General features: G+C 33.9%; 4 protein-coding genes and 1 non-coding gene across 5 annotated transcripts; all 5 read left to right on the top strand.

The window, feature by feature from the left end:
• The first annotated feature begins 12,523 nt into the window (after positions 1-12,523).
• LOC136798675 (transforming protein RhoA-like) lies at positions 12,524-13,129 on the top strand. The gene has a single exon (XM_067055324.1). It carries the CDS (start codon positions 12,524-12,526, stop codon positions 13,127-13,129), a length of 606 nt encoding a protein of 201 aa, XP_066911425.1.
• Positions 13,130-13,831: 702 nt separating this feature from the next.
• LOC136798674 (uncharacterized) lies at positions 13,832-14,467 on the top strand. The gene has a single exon (XM_067055323.1). The coding sequence runs from the start codon at positions 13,832-13,834 to the stop codon at positions 14,465-14,467; it is 636 nt and encodes a 211-aa protein (XP_066911424.1).
• Positions 14,468-15,850: 1,383 nt separating this feature from the next.
• Positions 15,851-16,504, top strand: LOC136798673 (cdc42 homolog). Its single transcript, XM_067055321.1, has one exon. It carries the CDS (start codon positions 15,851-15,853, stop codon positions 16,502-16,504), a length of 654 nt encoding a protein of 217 aa, XP_066911422.1.
• Positions 16,505-17,519: 1,015 nt separating this feature from the next.
• On the top strand, positions 17,520-17,593 carry Trnan-guu (transfer RNA asparagine (anticodon GUU)). The gene has a single exon. It is a non-coding gene; the product is annotated as a tRNA-Asn (tRNA).
• Positions 17,594-20,832: 3,239 nt separating this feature from the next.
• Positions 20,833-21,450, top strand: LOC136798672 (cdc42 homolog). Its single transcript, XM_067055320.1, has one exon. The coding sequence runs from the start codon at positions 20,833-20,835 to the stop codon at positions 21,448-21,450; it is 618 nt and encodes a 205-aa protein (XP_066911421.1).
• Positions 21,451-21,670: the final 220 nt, after the last annotated feature.

Raw genomic sequence — 21,670 nt, 5'->3', positions numbered from 1 at the left:
AGAATACCCTGGTGTTGGCTGATACAGGCAGTTCCCCCTCTTAGAGGGGGAACTTTTCAAAACAATACGTCATAAATAACTCTGACGTTATCAAGAAAAGAAAAATAACCAAATTTGCTTTTTACAATACTTTAAGTTTCATGTTTCCAATCGTCAGTTGTAAACTAAATGTTGAACAAAATTCTCTTCCTATTCATACATCGTACAATAATTAGAGTAATTAACAAGGGAATCAATACGTGTCGTAAAATTTGAAAAAGAAATTCTATTGGGAAATAAAAAGTTAATCTTTTGATTTATAATTTGCCAATACATATTTGTTAATATGGCGGGACTTCGCAATAATTTCTGATCTTTTGTTTAAGAGTTCCTTTTTGTTTTTATAGCTTAAGATTTCAAGTTTTTCATTCAGACATAATTGGCATGTTTTGGAAATGTTATTGTATGCCTTCACTCTGACGTTACAAAGTTGCACTGCACTGCAATTAATGGGTTCAAATCCAGGAACAAATGAAAGCTGACGTTTTGTTTTTGAATTACGTAATCTTACACGCTCGAAAAACAGCAAATGCCAGGGTGTTATCTAGCGCTATCAGTAAGCATTAAAAAGCTGATAATGCACAGAGAACGAGGTTGAACCTGGTCATCTCCTTGCCCAATTCGGTGAAAACTGATTATTGGTTTGAACCTTAAGAAATGAGAAAACTTATGTATAGTGTAATGTTAATTTAATAAATAAGTAAGTCTGTAACCATAGTCATTATAAAAAACACTGGTCTGGCAATGTATTGTTTTAGCTTTATTGTCGAATTTTCTTTTGTTATAAATAAAAGGCAAGTTGCGATTTGCATACTTTTTGATCACGTTACCAAATTCTCCTTTTGGGATTGGTCTAAATTTCAATCACATGATCAAAAAGTATGCAAAATAAAGTCGATTTGCGAACACAAGCTCTATCTGTTAACAATAGAAAGAAACAAAAGCCTTCCAGACCGGGGTTTTTTATAATGACTATGCTGTAACCGCAGTCGGAGGCGACCCGAAGGCTCATCATTTGATAGCTACCTACCCGAAGGTAGGGGAGGGCGCCACTCTTTCTCCCTGGATTGTTCCACTTACCTTTGACCCTTCTCTTAATTGCTGAGCATCAAGCAGAGAGGCATGAAATACCATTTTGGACTCTTTGGTATAACACGGCTGGGGGTTGAACCCACAACCTTGCACAACGTTGCCGGATGTTCTACCACTGCACTACGGTTGATAATTTAATAACGTATGTACAAAACTTAATATTAATTAATTTGTATTAATTTGTGAAACTTTTGTGTATATTTGGTATATCTATTAAGAATTTAAATAAAAACCAAAACAAGAAAATCGTCATAATGAATCATGAAAAAAGGAAGCTTTCAAATCTTACTTACAGACGTTTGCTTATATCAGCACATTATAACAATAGGCAGACTCTGTCCCAATATGAAACATGTGTCTGATATGAAACGGGAAAACTGCCAACAAAACCAAACCAACAAAAACTGTCATATTTTTGGTGATTAGATTCTAAGATGAAGGTAAAAGAACTGAAAATGGAAAGAAAAGTCACAAAGCAAAACTAAATATAAACAAAGATTCCACTGAAACTTTGAAGAGTCTCGGGAATTAGGGAATCAAACCTTTGATCTTAGTGCAGAAAGAGGTCTGATCCCCCCTTCTAAAATGATCCCCTTCCTTCTTGGCATCCCCAAACCTTTAAAAATGTCTATCCCCCAGGGAATTTGGATAAAAATAGCAAACAAATATATGTGAATTTTCTTTAGAGAGAGAAAGCGAAATAATAAACTTTTCTTCTTTCTGACTCAGACTACTTTAACAGAAAACTTCCTTTTATGTAGACCAAATTTCATAACAGTGCTTGAAAATAATCTACAATATATATATCCAAGCCCCCCTTCTTAAACTATCCTCCTTCTTTGCTATCACCTCCCCCTCTTCTTCAAGAAAATTTCTGATCCCCGTTCTTCATTTTTTCGGAAGGTGTCATCCCCCTTAAGAAAGGGGAGGTCCGAACTATGTTGGGTATTATTTTTTCATATTGAACAACTAGATATTTCAACTGAGGAGCTGGCGTCGAAATAAATAACTAAAAGAGAGTATTTGAAATAATTGTTTAATTTTGCTCTGTGGAATACGCATATTCGAAATTATAGCCACCTTCAGCTCACTCAAAAAATCCGAACAAAATTTAGCAGGCTCGTGCAGATCAAATTTTAGCCACTTGTACAAAACGTTATCAAAACAACATCCATAACATCACACCAGATGCATGGCCAGATGTTACATGTACTTTTGGAATAGATATGGAATCAAAGTAATTGAAAGTGATTTTGCCCAAAACCTTTTAGAACTTATAATGAGATTATTCCAAATTCTCAGATTTCATGAAAGGCTTTCTATAGATCGATTCCCGAGAACTTTTTCTGAGCTCCACGTTTTTGTCTTTAAAAGACAATTAAGAGTTTTTGAAATAATCAATACTCTACGACTTGGTAATTTAAACCTAGAAATCTTTCAAACTTTTATCTATGGAGACTATAGCAGAATCGAAATTTTGAAGGTTTTCAAAAGTAATTTCACAGATTTAAAAAATCAATATTTCCGAAAAGTCTAAGATTTTTGCTTACTCTTCAACTTCAATTTACAAATTTTTTTCACATTGAATTGACACGGACGTGGGGCAAGATTGGTCAGAAAGAGGAAAAGAAAAACTTTTTGTTTATTCAGCCGATTATAACAATAGGGAGACACCGTCCGATATGTGTCTGATATGAAACGGGAACACTTTCGAAGTTTTAGTACAAATGCAGTGACCGAACTCCAAAAGAATTAAAGATTCAAAGTAGTGAAAAATAGAGCATAAAGCCCTAGAAAGGCTCAATGATGACCAAAAATAAGAGGCTCAAACAAAAAACTACTAAAAATCAAAAATAATCAAGCTTTAACAATATAAGTTATAGGTAATGCTTATAAAAAGCTTATTTATTCAATTGTCACTTTAATGGCATGAATTTAACAACAAAACATTAACGACATGGAATGTTGGTTTCTAAGAAGGAATTTGATAGAATTTGATTACTTTAGCAAAAAAAATTTGTTGACATGTGAAATCAGCATTTTAATGAAATGAGAAAAAACATTATCAAAGCAATATAAGAGACTAATGTTTGTATGTAGCTTCAGAATCTAGCTCTGGATTAAGACCATCCGAGACCATCGTTGTTGATTAATAAGTTATTTTCTAAATCATTTAAACATACTAAAATACCTAAGTGTACCTATAGATATTGTAAGATATCTCGTGAGTGAGTTTTAAGTTCAGCGAATGAGATGTCGAAGAAGCGAATTGAGTACTGCAAAAAATGTTTCAACAAAAAACGTGACGACCTAGTAATTTGTAAACATTGTGGATCAAAGGAAAATGCTATCAAATGTACAAATTGTAATGATAAACTTATAAAGGAGATATCGGATCTGTATTGTGATTATTGTATGCCAGTGAAAGATTTTAAAACACTCAAACTAAAATTTCTGACAAAGGAGGAAACATTGGATCAAAGTTTGTTCAGAGATATCGGCTCCATCAAAAGCTATATACTTGAAAACTATAAAGTGCGTGTTGGTAATCAAAAGATATTATTTCAGGGGACAGAGCAGAATAATGTTACAAAGATTCCAGACCTTTACTTGAAAAAAGTACAAATTCCTGCTTTAACTGATAAAGAATTAATTTTGAACATATTAATTACACGCAGACCATTTCAGGTGGAAGTACACTTAAAAATTTCTGATTACAATCAAACATTTGGGACATATGTTACTGTTTCTGATCAAAACACTATTGCTGACTTAAAGAGGAAACTAAACACAACTGTCCTTTATTGCCCACCTTTTGACTTTATGCATATCGAAAGCAAAGATGGCGTGCAACTTTCAGATGATAAAACGCTAGAATATTATGGAATTTATGAGGCAGGATCAGAACTTTATTTGAAACAAAGAACCCTAGTCAGACTTTATTTCAGAAATAGTGGAGATACAATTGAACGCGTCGTAATCATTGAAGGAGATTATGTAAGGAAAACTATTGGTGATGTGATGATAGATTATCAAAAGGAATTTCCAGGAGCGAGCATAAACTTTAAAAAAGATGATTTGAGTTTCACAGGTGATCAAATGTTGTATGGATTAAAAGATTTGAAGCTATTTCAGGTTTATGACTTAAGTTTTACTGTACGTGAATCAAGGCTAAAGATTAAGAGAAATTGTAGCTTGATGTAAATATTAAAAGTTATCAACTCCAAATTCATCATCTAAGGATCTTATAAACAATCTTCTAGTATATGTAAATATACGTTAATTATTTAATTTGAATCTCAAAATATTACAACTTTCTTAATGAGGCTTGGATAAGTAAAACATACAAATTGAAATGAAAATACAAATTATGATTTTGCCCCGGGTTGGTCTAAAAAGCAGGGCAGCTACCCCAATAAGGCTAGGTTATGGGGTACCCCTTTTTTATCCAATTATATGAAGCATAGTGCTTTAATTCGTGAGAATACAATACTAGAACCTTTTAACAGTCATTTAAAAGGTTTAAATCTGCTCCGTAACTTTAGTTACTGTAGTTCGTTATTTTTGCAAAAAGTATTAAAATCTACTTCTGTTTACTGAGTGCAGTCACCACCTCTTCTTCCTTCCTCTCACATATTGAAAATTTACAGACGAGACCATTTTTAAGGTGAAAAGTAGAGAATATTTTGGATACCCAACATTCTAACAGAGACTCAAAATGAAAATCAGAACAAAGGGTAATCTTAGCATCAAAAGATGATTTACTTTTAAGGTAAATTATTTATACCTAATCATACTTAATTAATAGGTGTGAGCCTTACACCTAAGGTAACTCAGGGATTCACACCTTGCTTGGAAATTACATTTGATGATTCTATGTAATGAAGGTCTAAGTTCAAATTAGTGGAGAAAACAAGCTCTGACCATGTGTTAAGGTAAATCTTTTAATATATTCTGCATCATAAATGAATAATTAGAATATTTTTTCAAGGTCTTACCCCCTGGTTTCGATGAGGTTTAACATCCAACATTTTTTTGCGCTGGTCCGTGAAATACCCTACCCTACAACCTAGCCCAGATGGTTATCCCAATTGGCTACCCTGCTTTTTAGACCAACCCTTTTGCCCCTGACAAAATTTCTCAAAAAGTTTTCCATACCCTTTAGAGATCTGGAACAATCGTTATTCATTTGAGAATTCGATAAGTGTGTTTTGATGAGAAATTAAAATTAGTATGAAAAATAATTTAATGGTGGAAAGAGGGCTGAAAAATGATTTTATTACTATGGACAGTAAGGTTTGAACATGAGAATATATTTCTTTTAAGTCTTTTGGGTCTACATTATCACCTTAGCCTCTCACTTTACTATACACTATTACTATATCCTTGTGGTGGTTTTTCAGCTCCAGACATATCTCGCTACTCTTAGCTCTGCATTAACTACTTCTTATTTTGCAGCCCCTTTTAGCTTTACTTGTTTTCATTTTATTAGGTATTTTTAATTACTTTTATCTTCAATATCATGATAATGTACGTTATCAAATTATGTGATTAATAAATAGAACTAGAACTAGAAGTAAGGCAGAAATTTGTCAATTTTTTCCAGTGTCTATATACCATCTATAACAATTCCTTGCCTGTTATGTTTTGCAAACTTGCATTTTAAAGAGAAAAAATGTATATTTGCTGTGATGCATTTGTTTTTTTATATTTTACTCTACTATTTGAGCCTGATTGATGGGGGTTTTTCCCCTGAAGTTAAAAAAAAATGACTTCATTTTTAAAAAATTTTGCCTATAAATTTGCAGAAAAAGTGATCCTGAATGGGACTGAATGAAAAAATGTTCTAAAAATGTTCCGCTTTATTTTTGCCAAAAATCTGCCACATTTCCCCCTAAGTCCCCTGAAAAGGTATCCTGCAAGGGACTGATTTTTCTATTTTTGTGTTTTTGCACCCTTTGGGACCCATGGAGGTGAAAAAAGGTATCTGACCAGCGGTACTACATCCCCACCCTACCCTTTCTTGACCAAGTTAAGTATAACTTTTTGAAGTTTCGTTTTTTTTCGGTTGTGCTTCATTTTAAAAATAACAAAGATGAAAAGTTACCATCAATCCCGCAATACCCACCCAGGCAGGGATAAGACTTTTTGGATCACCTCATGAGCCCAGCGATTCAAGAAATAGCAGAAACATAAAATAGAAGAGTATAAAAGTAATATATACCTTGATAAATTATACTCCCACAAATCTGGCCATTCAGCAGGCTTTTCTTGTCGTTGTTTTCTTTTTTCGCAGCAACACTACACAGCTGGATCCATATAAAAAATTGTTGAAAAGGCACATTTTTTAAATTAAAGAAAACCCGCGCCTAATAGCGTGGTCATGTTTACTATGTCAAAAAATTCAAAGCATTAAAGAAATTGTTCATGTCCGTGTGACCACTTCTTTAGAAACATAAATAGTAAAGCGAGCGAAGATCAAGCGGATATACAAAAAAAACAAAAAACAACAGAGTTTGGTTTGGGTTTGTGTTTGTTGTTCTCGATAGGAAGGTGATAGAAATTGACCGTCAATCGAACATCACTTTTCTGTTTTTCTACTTCCTATCTCTCTATCTCCTTTTCTATTTTCTGACTTTCTGAGACTTGTTTTCTGATTTCTACTAACTTTTCTATGAATTTGATACTTCAAACTTTCTCCAAATATCGACCCGACCGGGATTCGAACCTACCAAATGAAAGAGTCTCTGATCAGAAACCCAGCGCGCTATCCGTTGAGCCACACTCGCACAGCAATACACACAATTTGTAAATACTTATAGAATGACTAAAAAGACGGGGGTAATGTTATTATAATATGGGTAAAATTGCCCCTTTTTTAACCTGACTGAAATTCGAGCCGTTACTAGCAACCCTGCGGGGCCCAAGGCGCCGAGTATGCACCCGGCACAGTGACAAGCCGTTACTAGCAACCCTGACCCTACCTAACTGTTAGTTAATCAATTCGAAACAACAAAACCCCCGGAAACACAAAATCGTAAATAGGAAAAAAAACCATGTTCGACTGACGGTCAATTTTTATCATCTTCCTTCTCGATAGGCTTGTAATTTATGGCAAGCGAAAATCACAATTTCGAGAAAAACTAGGTTTTTCTGCCAAAAACCTGGGTTTTCTATCAAAAACCTGGTTTTTCGGGTGAAAACCCTAGTTTTTCTAAAGAAGACACAAGGTCTCAGTAAATTCAAGTTTTTTGATAGAACATGTCTCCTTTGGTCAATGTTGTTTTGATGAATTACTAAAAGACAAGAAATCTCGGTTGACGAGAGATGAGATTTGGAAATACTTATAGAATGACAAAAAAGACGGGGGTAATGTTATCATAATATGCGGATAATATGGGTAAAATTGCCCCTTTTTTAACCTGACTGAAATTCGAGCCGTTACTAGCAACCCTGCGGGGCCCAAGGCGCCGAGTATGCACCCGGCACAGTGACAAGCCGTTACTAGCAACCCTGACCTAAGCAATTCCAAACAACAAAACCCCCGGAAAATTTAAAATGTTGGAATGAGAAATAGACAAACATAACCATGAATTTCTGGAAAAAAAGAACAATATACGCTTCTATTCAGAAAATCTAAGTTACTTATTCGAATTTTACGGCAGACGATTTTTCGATATCAAAAGCGATCATTTAAAAGCGCGATTGACAAACCTGAGTTTTCTCTTGAAAATTTATAAGCTCCGGGAAAACCGGGAAAACCTAGGTTTTCTACAGAAAAACTAGGTTTTTCACCCGAAAACCCAGGTTTTCTGCAGAAAAACCTAGTTTTTCTTGAATTTGTGATTATCGCTTGCCATATGTAATTCGTTGTTGTCTAAACAAAACGTTTATCGTTTTTTTAATATGTTAAGTTGGATCCCTAGTATTAAGTAAATTCCTTTGCTTTGTTGATGTGTTGTCCTTTTTTTCAATTTGGTAAGTAAATTAAGCTCTTCTTATTCCATATTTTTATTCTATGTTTTTATGAATACAATACAATAGGCCATTTCATTTCCTCCGCCAGACGGTGTCAATCGAACGAATCAAATGCCAGATTAATTGAACACAAGCGAATCGTAATCGTATATTACCAAGGATTTGCTGTTCAATTACGTTAGCCTTTCCATCCGCCATCTTGAATTGTATGCAAAAATACAGGGAACGAAAAAGTTGTGGTTGGACAAAGCCAACAAAGCATCTTATAAAGAAATATTATAATTCATTAGAACAATAAAAGATGGAATTTCTAATTCCAAAAAGAAATATTTACCGAACAACAAAAGCCTTTCAGAAATTTGTTCTTAAAGACATAGCATATTCTGTCAGTCTGTTTTCATGCCATTAAAAAATTCCACAAAGACGGAGTACACACATCAACTTTCAAAACACGCAAACTGAAAGCAGTAATTATGACGTCACACATTCAGCGGGTTCAGATCAATGTTTTGATTTGATCGTTTTGCGGTTCTATTCCTAGGAGAATAATTTACTGTCAGCTGAATAAGGATTATTTTTGTACGTTTGCGGGTGATTTTTCAGCTTAAGTTTATGTCTAATGTTATGGTATTTTGAAGTGCTTGTTCTAAGAGATGGGCGAATTTGATTATTTCTAGTTTTCAAAAGAAACAAATTTAATCTTTCTTCTACAAGATTACACTTTAATATAAGGCGACTATCTAAAATATGTTCTGTTCGCGTCATAAAACAACTTAAAATCCAGTCGGTCGGTCGGTCGGTAGTAGATTTAGTCGGGTTTTCAAAATCTAATAGATCCCGAAGAATCAAGTCGGCAATCAGCAAAATCTCTTGCCGCCATCTTTGATTTGCCAAATTCAATGTGCGCAACGCATGTGTGAACCTTAAAAGCGGACCTTATTTTCGGCTCTCGGGGGTATTGGCCCTACCGCGTTGCCGAATTTCGACTTGAAAATTTCAATAAGGGTACATGAAAATCTCAAACAGGACTCAATGTGGGTTAGGTAACAAAAACTCTTAGCGAATGATGATTCAAAGAAGTGCTTAGCTATCAAAAACTTTTTCCGACATTTTTCCGACTTGTCCGACTCGGGATTTATGTTTTGAAGGTGAGTCAGTCAGGTGACGCGAACGGAACATATTTTAGATTGCCGCCTAATGCCAAATATGGATGTAAGTTTTATTTAATACTTTCTTTTTGCATATCTTTTGCTTACTTTCTAAGGGAATTTCACCACGGCAATTCAGCCACCATAATTTCTGCATACAATTCAATATGGCGGATGGAAAGGCGAAAAGGTCTATTAGCTTGCTTTATTTCGCTTGTATGGTACTCACATGCTCTCACTCTTAATCTTATGTGATTTTCCGAGAGCCTATTACTCTCGGGTACCTAATAGCCGTCCCCCCGCCGCTAATTAATTTTTCGAAAATTTTCCACCTAGGACATTTTTATTCCAACCCCCCCGCTTATTAATTTTTGGGAAAATGTTTTTGAAAGTTCCCTTTTTTGTCTTAATTCTGCTGTATTAGCCTCCTTTTCAAACATTTTCCACCCAGGACATTTTTATTCCAACCCCCCCGCTTATTAAATTTTGAGATTTTTTCCAACCCCTCTGCTTATTCCAACCCCCCCCCCCCCCCGGCTATTAGGTACCCGAGAGTAGAAGCTGCCAAGGCTAAAGCTCTAAAGGAGTGGTCCAATTTAGTTGCATCTGGTTGGTTTGGAGAACGGGACAGCCTACTATTGAATAACTAATTACTCCACAACAGTTACCTAGAGACAAGATAATTTATCACGTTTTTATTGGCTGAGGGAAAGTAATTTTCTTTCTTTCTCTTTTACCACCAATTTTAAAAATTTGGTATAAATAACAAGCAATATGTTCCCTTTAAAAATGAATATAGCCTGATATAGCGTTGAAAATATATGTTACTTTTTGTTTTGAAAGATAGACACCTATATTATTAACTAGAGCCACGGGAAAATGATACGTTGGAGAGAGGCTAAAAACCAAGAATACCGACAAAATGAAGGTTTGATTGAAGGATCGATCGGTCTAGGCTGCAAAAGAAAAGCAGAAATCCCAACTTCGGGATCTGAGACGAAAAAAAAATTCAGCGAGTGAATAAACCAAAAATGTGTTTATCTATATACTGTATATACTGTGTATAATAAAAATATATATAAATTATCTTTTTTAACGTGTAAGAATTAACACATGTCGTAAAGAACCCTACCAGGAAAGGTGACCCCTGTAAGAAATTGTAAAAATGGAGGTAGTGCAGAGGGAGCTCAAAAGTTCAAAAATGGACTATGTAGGTCTGAAGGGAATAGGAATGATTGAGTTGTAACTTTAAATAAACCAAAATATTGAAAATAAAACAGTGGTTTGGAAACTAAGGAGAGGTCAGCCTTCTGGAATAAAAGATATTTTGCAATCAATAAATACATTCAAGAGAGAGAAAAAAAAAACCTATTATCTGGTACCAGACTGGCCCTAACGCTTCATATATATTTGAAAATCTTTCAAATTCAGTACGTGAATAGAGCAGTAGAAAATACAACTTTTCTATTTTTCCTTCCAGAAAGTTCCAGAAATGAAAATAAAGGGATAATGATAGTTGAATACTATCCACTACTGATAATCTGCGCCACTAGCGTAAAGCTATAAGAATCTGTAAGAATCTCTTCATGCGTACTCTTTGCTTGGGATAATGATTGATTTTTTATCATCAATGTACACAATTGAAGAGAGGAAGAGCTCCATTATCAAGTCATACAGTGAAAAGGCATGGAAAATGGTCTGGCTCAATTTTTTCCCCTTTTTGAAACTGCAATGTGATTTTCTACATTACTCACAACGTTTAAAAAGTTGCATTACCTTATTGGAACTAATTTTCACGGGAATTAATTTTAGCGGTTTATTAAAACCCGCGAAATGCAATTTTCGAATATTTTTTTCGACCGCAAAAATTAGTTCCCGCAAAAATTAGTTCCAGTAAGGTATATAGTAAAAACATTAGAATTTCTGTCCAACTATATTCACTCAGGAGATTTGAGTGGCAGAGCAGCATTATGCATTTCGTCCTTATTAGGACTCGTCAGCACTGCATACTGCACCCTGGCAGGCCAGATCGATTTAGCCAGCATCTCTAAACCACAAAATCACTTTTGGTTCAAACGGAGAGAAATAGTGAACAGAAGGGTAATTCCCTATGGAATTCTTTATTGACTCCTTTGGAGGCAAGCTTTACCGTCTCAAGAGGGAGGAAAGCCTCAACACTGCATGAGACGCATATTTTTGGTCAGCAATAAAAGTTTCAACTGTTTATACATTATGTCTTGAAGCTAGTCACACTAGCGTCCCACTGAATTGTGTATCATAAGATTGATGCTGCGGTAAGCGCTTTATTGCTTACTAGACTTACAAGCAAAATGATGCACCACAAAACTTTTAAAGGAATCAATGAAAAAATAAACTGGTGCTTTATAATGAAATTAACATTAACATTAAAATAACTAATTTTGTGCTTTAGATAAAAAGATTTGGAGAGAGCCAACCTCAAAAACTAATTTAAAGTTAACTTAACTTTACAAGAAAAAGAGTTCTCTGTGCTCGTGTTTTGATTGGCTTAGAAAGCTTGAGAAATGATGTTGTGATGACTTTTGGGAATCACGTCAAAAGACAAAGAATATTAAGGGATGAAAAGATAAACATTTTTTCAGCAAAAATTATTTTGACACTTCATAACATTATGAGAAGGGGTTTGTAATTGTAACCTGGCTCTCTCACCAACAGTTTAATAGAAAAGAGCCAGAGTCAGATTTTTTGGCTAGATTGATGAGACCTGTTGTTGTGAAATACATTCTGTAGACGAGTTGTATCTTCAGAAACCTTGATTACCTAGTTTGACTAATTGCCCTTTGACTAAAAGCCCTGGTTTTTTATGTTTGAATGTCAAGTTAGGGTCTGTAGAAAGTGGCTTGGGGTATTTCTTGTTGAAAACTATAACCACAGTATGTAAATTCAACATTGTTGACTTTTTAACAGTGTTATTGTTGTTATCGTTTCCATCACATTTGAGCTATAAGAAATCCATTGCTCACTATTTCATAAGATGAAAAAAGGAAATGACATAATCAGCATATTTTTATTATTAGAGAAAGGCTATTTTCATCTTTTCTTTTGATCAAATATGCTGGGGTAAGCTTTTCTCATGCTGCCTTCATTCTGTTTTTTACAAAATACAAAATTGCCTATGTCAGTGAATAAAGAATCATTAAATTATTGAAAGCTTGGAGCCCTTAAAAATTCACATTTTCTAATTCAATACTTGTGATTTTAAAAAGTACTGTGCATTTAAATTTGAAATGGAGAGAGATTATAAGACTGTTGTTTTTGGTGGAGAATGGAATATTGGGAAATCTTCAATGTTTATATATCATTGGTATGGTGAACAAAACCCACAATATATTCCAACCAAAGTTGATCCTTACAATGTTGACGAGTACCCCGTTGGTGAAAATGGAGAGATATTGAAAGTTTCATTTATAGACAATGAAGGTGGAGGTGAAGATTGGCCTCGACTTCGACATCTTGGATATTTGATGGCGAATGCTGTTGTGCTTTGTTTTTCAATTGCTGCACCAGAGACTTTTGAGTTGATTGAAGAATATTGGTATCCATTTACTCAAAAACACTGTCCAACAGCTAAACTATTTTTGCTTAGTACAAAAAAGGATTTAAGAAACGATGAGAAAGTTATACGAGAACTTTCAAAAGCTGATGAAAGGCCTGTTACTTATAACCAGGGTAAAAATATGGCTAACAAAATTGGAGCTATTGGGTATTATGAGTGTTCTACAAGACTAGGGGAAGGGGTTGAAGAAATCTTTAAGGCTAGTGCGAAAGCTGCATATGGAACAATTGATCCAAAACCTAAACTGTATAGAAAAAGAAAATGCTTGATTATGTAATTATATGTATTTCATTTTTCTTGCATTCTTGTAATTTTTTGATTCATCCATCCAACCATCCAACCATCCATCTGTTTCTGAGCACATCATAGATAAGATATTTTATAAGAACATTTATTTTTCAAAATATACACGTTATTATGGAATAAACGTTTTGGTACGTTTATTTTTTTGTTTTTAAGAAGGGCGTTTATTCGAGGGGAGGGGGCTTTATGAAATGATTTTTAACCAAGATCACTGTAATGAATTGTGTGTGAGCCTTGTTTTGCCTTTTCAAAGCCATTTGAAGGATAATAAAAGACTGAATATCTATGCTACAATTTCTTCTTTTCTCTACCGATGGCAAAAAAAGCATGGTTTGGGCTATTGATCTCCATCTCCAAATGACAGTTGAAAACCCAGCTAATGAAACTTTCTTATTCTTTCAAGTTTCAAGTTTCTAGAACTTGTTTCAAATTTTTAGTAAGTGAGGACAGTACTACATTCGAATTTCCTACTGTATTTTTTAGATTAATTCATAATAAATAAATACTTAGTGATTTTTGCAATTCCAAATCCACCAATAAACGCCACCATTAATTAATCTCAATGAAACATAATAAAAGTAGAAAATAACAATAACAAATTTAACAAAAATATACTTAATCTCTATTTTAGACAGTTGTGATAATACAAAAATATGGCAGACAGTGAGATTGAAGCATGACGGATTCAGAAGAAACGAGGAAAAAAATCAAGGATGAAAATATGCTAGAAAAGTGTGTAATGTTCGGTGGTGATGGAGCGGTTGGTAAAACTTCGATGTTCCTTTATTATTTCTTTGAGAAAAAGGAGCCTAAATACATACCTGTCAAAGTTGAAGGCAACCATCGACCAAAAATATATACATATAAAAGAACTGGAGAAAAAGTAGGGATTTATTATGATGATCATGAAGGAGGCGGCGAGGAATGGCATAGATTACGTCATCTTGGTTATGAGAGAGCTCATGTTGTAGTCCTTTGTTTTTCTATTGGATCTAGAAGAAGTTTTGATAACATTGAAGAATATTGGTACCCTTTTGTAAAAAAATATGCATCAAAAGCACCCATTGTGTTGTGTGGTACAAAAACAGATATTAGAACTGACGAATTCTACTTAGAAAGGTTGGTAAAGCAATATGGAAAACCAATGAGTATAATCGAGGGTAAAAAATTGGCTCAAAAGATTAAAGCTGTAGGTTATTTTGAATGCTCAAGTGTTGAAGGAAGAGGAGTGAAAGAACTTTTTGATGCAGCAGCAGAGGCTACCCATCCTGATATTATCAAAACCAAATCAGAAGAATGCTCAGTAATGTAAATTACACTCTCGATCGGCTACTGGTCACTCACTGATTGATAGCCATTTTGACTTTAGTTGATTCAAGCTTTCATAAATATAATAATTAGACTAATACTCTTAGAGTATTTTTATATTTTGTCTTAGTTTCAAGAATTGAATCAGGCTTTACTTTTTGATTTTTTGTATAATCACACAATGAATTTAATTCAATTGATAAAAGTTTTTAAATAGTATTTTTGATAAATTTATTTATATTATAACTTTTAATGCCACACGCTCACACTTTTATACACAACAAAATCTCTTAACTATATTTTTCTTGTGCTATTCTTCAAAATTTCAAAAAATGAGCTTAGTTATATGAGACGGGTATTTTGATGTGTCGTGACACTTACAAGGTTTAAAATGAGAAGCACTGCTTTATTGTTATTTGAGTGTCGTGTTTACTGTTTATTTCATGAAAGAGCAAATTATGCCTGTTAAGTTTCGATATATTTTAGCTTTGTAGTTCATACTCCTTCCTACCCTGGGTAAAAATCATTCCAAATGCTTTCACAAAGCCCTTTAATTTTTTAATGAAATTTCGTAATATGATAAATTAAAAGCAGGCGCCAAGAACAATTGGGGTGTTTTTCCACTGGCGGCTTAAGCTAACAGGATTAACAGAGCGTGTAATAAAACGCTGAATAGCCCAAAACTATTCATATAAGTTGTGAATGAAAAGAGATGGTTACACGTTTATGTTTTCTTTTGTAAAAAATAATTCATCTCCCTCACCAAATCTTTTGTATTTCCTGATCCGCCTATCCTTGCTCTTTTGTTCTTTCATACGTGCCCTCGACCATGTATTAGTGGGTTAGAAAATGCGTGAAAAATACAAAAGATTCAACGACTTTTCTCCTGCGTTGCTTTGGGAAATACAATATTTTTCTGAAAAGAAAAAATTAGCGTGCAACCATCTCTTTTCATCCAAAAATTATATGAATAGTTTGGGCTATTTATCCTTTTATGAAAAAGTTATATTAATCCAGTTAGCTTAAGCCGTCAGTGGAAAAACATCCTTATTGAACCGGGCAATTAAAAAATAATCATATTGCGAGTGTTCTAAAAAGCTTGCGGGAGTGGTTGAAGAAATCTTTAAGGTAGTAACTGTGTTTGGAACAATATGGTTCTCAAAGAAGAACCTGCATCGAAAATGAAAATTTTAATTATGTTCGTTAGTTTCGTAACAGAAATAAGTTATTACAACATTTGATTTTTCAGGCTAGTCATTCCATAAATTTGTTAAGTGGATTTGCTTTGACAATGTCTAATATTATGAGTCAAACAGAAATATGTGTATATATATTTTATATGTATTTTTAGGATACTTTCCTGTTTTAGAACGAATATTACAAAAATATGGCACAAAATGAAACAGTAACACTAGAATGCATCAGAAAAGAAATCGGAGATGAGAATTTACCAGTAAAAGGTGTTATGTTTGGTGGTGATGGAGCTGTCGGTAAAACCTCCATGTACCTTTATTATTTCCTTGAGAAAAAGGAGCCTAAATACATACCTGTTAAAGTTGAAACTGACTATGGACCAAAAATATACACATATAAAAAAACTGGAGAAAAAGTAGGGATTTATTATGATGATCATGAAGGAGGCGGCGAGGACTGGGATCGGCTACGTCATCTTGGTTATGAAAGAGCTGACGTTGTAGTTCTTTGTTTTTCTATTGGATCTAGAAAGAGTTTTGATAACATTGAAGAATATTGGTACCCTTTTGTACAAAAACATGCATCAAAAGCACCCATTGTGTTGTGTGGTACACAAACAGATATGAGAACTGACCAGTTCTATCTTGATAGGTTAGCAGAGCATAATCAAAAACCAATAACTAATGTTGAAGGTAAAAAGCTGGCTCAAAAAATTAAAGCTGTAGGTTATTTTGAATGCTCGAGTGTTGAAGGAAGAGGAGTGAAAGAACTTTTTGATGCAGCTGCCGAAGCGACGAACCCAAATGTTACAACTAATTCTAAGCCAGGAAAATGCTTTTTAATGTAGACTAACCAAACTCGCACTATGCATCAATTTTGACGGTTATTAAATCGATTTGCAACATCCTATATAGAAAAGCAAATCGTCACGAGGACGAAATTACGAAATTGACTTCATTTCCCTTTGAAAGTACAAAGAGCACTTAAAAATTGTCATTTAAAGTAAGGTGGATAGAGATTTCTTTTTACATTGGACAGGATAAAGACGAATGAAGTTTATTTCTCCTTTATTTCCCTTTAAGAAATTTAAGGTTTAAACCTCTTTTTCCTTTAGAAGTACAAAGATTATAACTTATTCTCTTTTGAAACTCTTCATTTATTTTGAAATACAAAGAATATAGTTTGCTCTCCTTGGAATATACAAAGGTTAGACTTAATTTTCCTTTAAAAGTTTAAAAGTTAAAAAAAATAAACTTCCAATGATTTTCCTTACATTTATCTTCCTTTGAAAATACACAAAATTTTCTTTCAAGAAATGAAATTCGCTTAGATTTTACTTTACCTTAAATCGTTGAATAATTCTATGATTAACGTATACGATGTTGTGTTTCCATATGACCCTTTGACGACAACATCATAAAATGCATAAAACGTTACTATCATAATTCAATCATATCAAACACGTTTCATATTTCTCATTTAAAGTTAAGCAGTCCATCTTAACTTTATATAAACCACAAGCTGAAAAACACAAAAATGCTTTACTCTACACATTATAAAACATCATTAGAGAAATGTGTGGTCCGTTGAGGGTTGGTTATTAGGAATTTCTCTCGTAGAACGCGCACGGCCTTTGGTTAGTCGTACAGGGTTCGGTGTGACCCAAATACACTGCCCGACTCTAAGCCTTCATAGGATTGACCATACATCTCTCTTTTCCATCATTTTTTAAGAATAGCCTTTGAGTTCCTAAGATATGCTTCTTTCTGAAAGACTTACCTTTCCTTCTTAATTTTGTGTTTCTGTTTCAAGTTACAAGTCACTTTAAAATCATCTAAATCAAAGCATATGCAGGAATCAGAGCTTCCGTGGCGCAATTGGTTAGCGCGTTCGGCTGTTAACCGAAAGGTTGGTGGTTCAAGCCCACCCGGGAGCGATGATTTTTCTTAGTTAAATGATCAGTATGTAGTAAGTAAAATCAGCTTGGTCGCTCCGGAGTTTTAACAGGGCCTTCGCGACCTGATTGTTAATGGCTTTCTAGCCATTACATTAGAAATGATAATATTAAATGTTGAAAGTGATGTCCATTGTCTGACTAAGAAATTTCGAAATTTTCGTTATAGAATCAGTTAACATGGCTGGATTAATGAGATGCATGTACATCATTTTGTATATGTGTATAATGTTCATTTATAAAAAAGGTTCGTTATGTTTTTCACTACACGCTTTTTATTGTAAGAATATTCATGATGAAATTGGCCAAAAATGTTAAGAATACGCCTTTAAATCTCGGAGTTTTTTTCCCGAAATATTTAGTGATATTTTATCTTATAAGAAATCTTATAAGAAATGTTTGTATTGTTTAAAAGTACTTTGTACGTATTAACTTATTTTGTTAAATTATTATTATCGTTACGTACATTGTTAAAAAAATATTCGCGCGGCATATTCTATGAAATACTGCTATAATTACCGTATCACTTTGAATAAACGCCCACTACTTTTAAATAACCCTCCCCTTTTAATAAACATCCCTCCTAATAGGAAAATTATCTAATAAAGATCCCCTCAAATAAACGTCCCTCCTAAAATCGAAAAAATGAAATAAACGCCCCTGGCGTTTATTCGAAGTAATACGGTATTACATTTGAGTCTTTTCCGAGACTAGTTCCGTTTTTTGTAATATTAGGAAAATCAGAAAGAATATGTTCCCATTATACATGCAATAACTGTTACTCGTTACATTAATTTTTAGAAATAATTATATCTAAAAATATTGGACGATGAAAGTAACCGAGGATATGAAATGGCACCTCATTGGATATTGACTTTTGGAAGGAATTGATAATGCATTGAGACCAGAGAAAGTTATGAACCAATGAACGACAAATGAAAACGTAAGCAAAACTTCTTTATCCTACATTATTGTTCTGGTGCTGTGTGTCTATTTGAACGTCTGTGTTTCAGTCAATACACTATAAAGTCCGAAAGAGTCTTATAATGCTGCCTTAAGGGCTCTGACCATAGTGAATTTTTCATAATTGCCGTGCTTAAAATGTGTTTCCTGACTGATATAACCAACAAAACTATGGCATGTTATACATTTTCTGTTAGAAAAACTATTCCTGAATCTGAAAATTCAAAAATTGCATTGAAAAAATTTGATGAAGAAGAAAATGAAGTCTTTTGCGAGGAAGAGTATTTCAACTTTGAAGAGCTTAGTTTCGGCGAAGAAAAAACATTTTGAAAAATTTTTCGCATTACCTGGTGTATCTTTTACCGAACAATAAAAATTTTTGCGGAAAATTTTTGTAAATGCTTCTTTGTCTCGAAATCTTCAAAATAGTGGTTTTTCATCAATTTTTCATCTGGATTTTGCTTAAAAAAACAGTCATAACTTTTGACACATCATTTTAGAAAAATTTTCCGCAAAATTTAAAATAGTTCAATTCTTTGCGGACAGTGTAAAGAAATTTTGAAACAAAAAAGTTAATTACCCATTAAAACTAAGCACTTTTTGTAAAAGAGGGTGATGCAACATATTATTAACATCGTTTTAAAGTTCATAACGTCATTTTTGCAATTAAATTCTTAATTACTCCCTTAATTCGATTAAAAAGCAATTTATAAAGGCAATTCTTTGTTAAAAGTGTTAAGGAACCTGAAATATAACTTTTATGTTCAAATACCAAAATCAACTTTTGGACTATGGTCAGAGCCCTTAATGGGGAGCTTATCTGACGTACGTATTCAGAGAAATGCAGTCGAAAAGTTTTGTTAGTCTACGAGGCATCAGTTTTCACTCGACAAGACCAGCAACGAGGGTTTTTTACAGAATATCTTAAAATAACTCGTGAAAATCTATTTCGAATCTATTTTCTTGAAAATTATCACATCCATTTTCCTATAAGAGCAAATGAATCTTTCCAGGAGTAAAAAATGCAACTCAGAACAGTTTTTAATTTTCAGGAAAGCTAATTTTATCAAAAAATAGATGCCTTTATCCAGGTGCCGGCTGAAAAAAAAACGGATACGATTTTCCACGGGAAATTAAACCTTTCAGAACATAATTGGTAAAAATTTAAAAAATGTTTTTAATTAAATTTATTTATAGCGTTCGAACATTTTTATCTTCATTCAGCTTCTTTCCAACTATCTATCAGGTAGGTCTATTCAGCATTTTGCTTGTTAGTTTTGCCATGATTTAATTAAGTTTCTTGAATTGAATTTGAGGCGTAGTAGTGTAGTGGTTATAAACCTTGATTCCTATCTGAGTGGTCAGGGTTCGATTCTTACTCGGTGCTTTGATTCGCTCGGGTCGACCCATGCCTTGTGAGGGGAAATGGGTGCCGTCACTCTGATAAAGGAGTATGGGGAGTATCATATGTTCGACACCTGCGAAGATATATGTCCTCCCGTGTAGTTCGAGTATTATCGTCTACACTAATAACTCTGTCTTGTCGCGAGCGCAGGGTTAGCAGTGTCTACTAAGCGTAGTAATTTCCCTATTCTAGGGTAGGTATCTATCCAGGGATAGAGCCCATTCTGGATGATTTTGAGGGTTCATTTCTCCTCTTTCTTGACTTTTTTCATCGTTTATTCATTTCATTTATATTCATTCATTTCATTTCATTTATTTATTTCATTCGTTTATTCATTCATTCATTCATTGGCCCAGCGCGCAGCGGTATGGGCCTTTAAAACGCAACTGGTCGAAAAGATTTGACTTTGTCGGGGCCTATGCGCGCGATTATCAATTGACGCATCGAGGCTATGGAATTATCTGGCTTTCTATTGTGAGCATGCGTAAGAAAAACACATATAATAATTAATACCTCCAACTTATCTGGTCAAATCTTTTTTTCTCTCAAAATATTAAAGTAATTAAATTTTTTTTACTCGCGCAACTTGAGTAAATAAATCAAAAAATTTACTCCTGTAAATTTGTACAGCGACTCTTTAACGAAAAAATATGTTGACACTGCCAATACTGCTGGGCCTTTACGCCGCTTAGGCTTTCTTGTTCCTTTTGATTTCATTTCTATTTCATTCAAATACGTCGACTCGTTCATTTGTTGGAACAATTAGGTAAGGTAAATATCTGTTAAACATGAAATATTAAGTAAATAATAACATAAGAATACTTCTTTATTTTAGACGATTAAATATAAAAAAATGTCAGATACTGAAAAAGAAATCGAAGATGAGAAAATTCAATTAAAACGTGTTTTCTTTGGTGGTGATGGAGCGGTTGGTAAAACTTCGATGTTTCTTTATTATTTCGCGGAAAAGAAGCCCAACTTGAAGCATGAATATATTCCTTCTACAGTTTCGGACGCCAATGGATCTAAGATATACACTTATAAAAACACTGGAGAAAAAATAAGAATTTATTATATCGATTGGGGAGTTGGCAAGGACTGGGAGAGAACAAGCCACCTTGGTTACAAAGGGGCTGCCGCTGTTGTACTTTGTTTTTCTATTGGATCTAGGAGCAGTTTTGAAAACATTGAAGAGTATTGGTACCCATTCATGAAAAAATATGCATCAAAAGCACCCATTGTGTTGTGTGGTACAAAAACAGATATGAGAACTGACGAGTTAGCAAAGCATAATCAAAAACCAATAACTAATGTTGAAGGTAAAAAATTGGCTCAAAAAATTAAAGCTGTAGGTTATTTTGAATGCTCAAGTGTTGAAGGAAGAGGAGTAAAAGAACTTTTTGATGCAGCAGCAGAGGCTACTCATCCTGATATTACCAAAACCAAATCAGAAGAATGCTCAGTTATGTAAATTGCACACTCGATCGGGCTTCTGATTAAGGATATTAAAACAAAAGAATCACTCGTGCTAAATTATTCTCGAATTGCACTCGTTATCATGTGATCACATATGCAGAGCTTTTTTTACTGAAATAATCTTATTATTGTTGTTGTTAATTATTGTTAGTGCAGTCAAATCTCTATAACTCCAACCTGCATGGAAAACAAAAATTTGTCCAAGATGAGGAAAG

This window comes from Clytia hemisphaerica, unplaced genomic scaffold (assembly GCF_902728285.1).
Source record: "Clytia hemisphaerica strain Z4C2 unplaced genomic scaffold, Clytia hemisphaerica genome assembly, whole genome shotgun sequence".
In the NCBI taxonomy this organism is placed as follows: domain Eukaryota; kingdom Metazoa; phylum Cnidaria; class Hydrozoa; order Leptothecata; family Clytiidae; genus Clytia; species Clytia hemisphaerica.
This window is presented reverse-complemented; position numbering and strand designations above follow the sequence as displayed.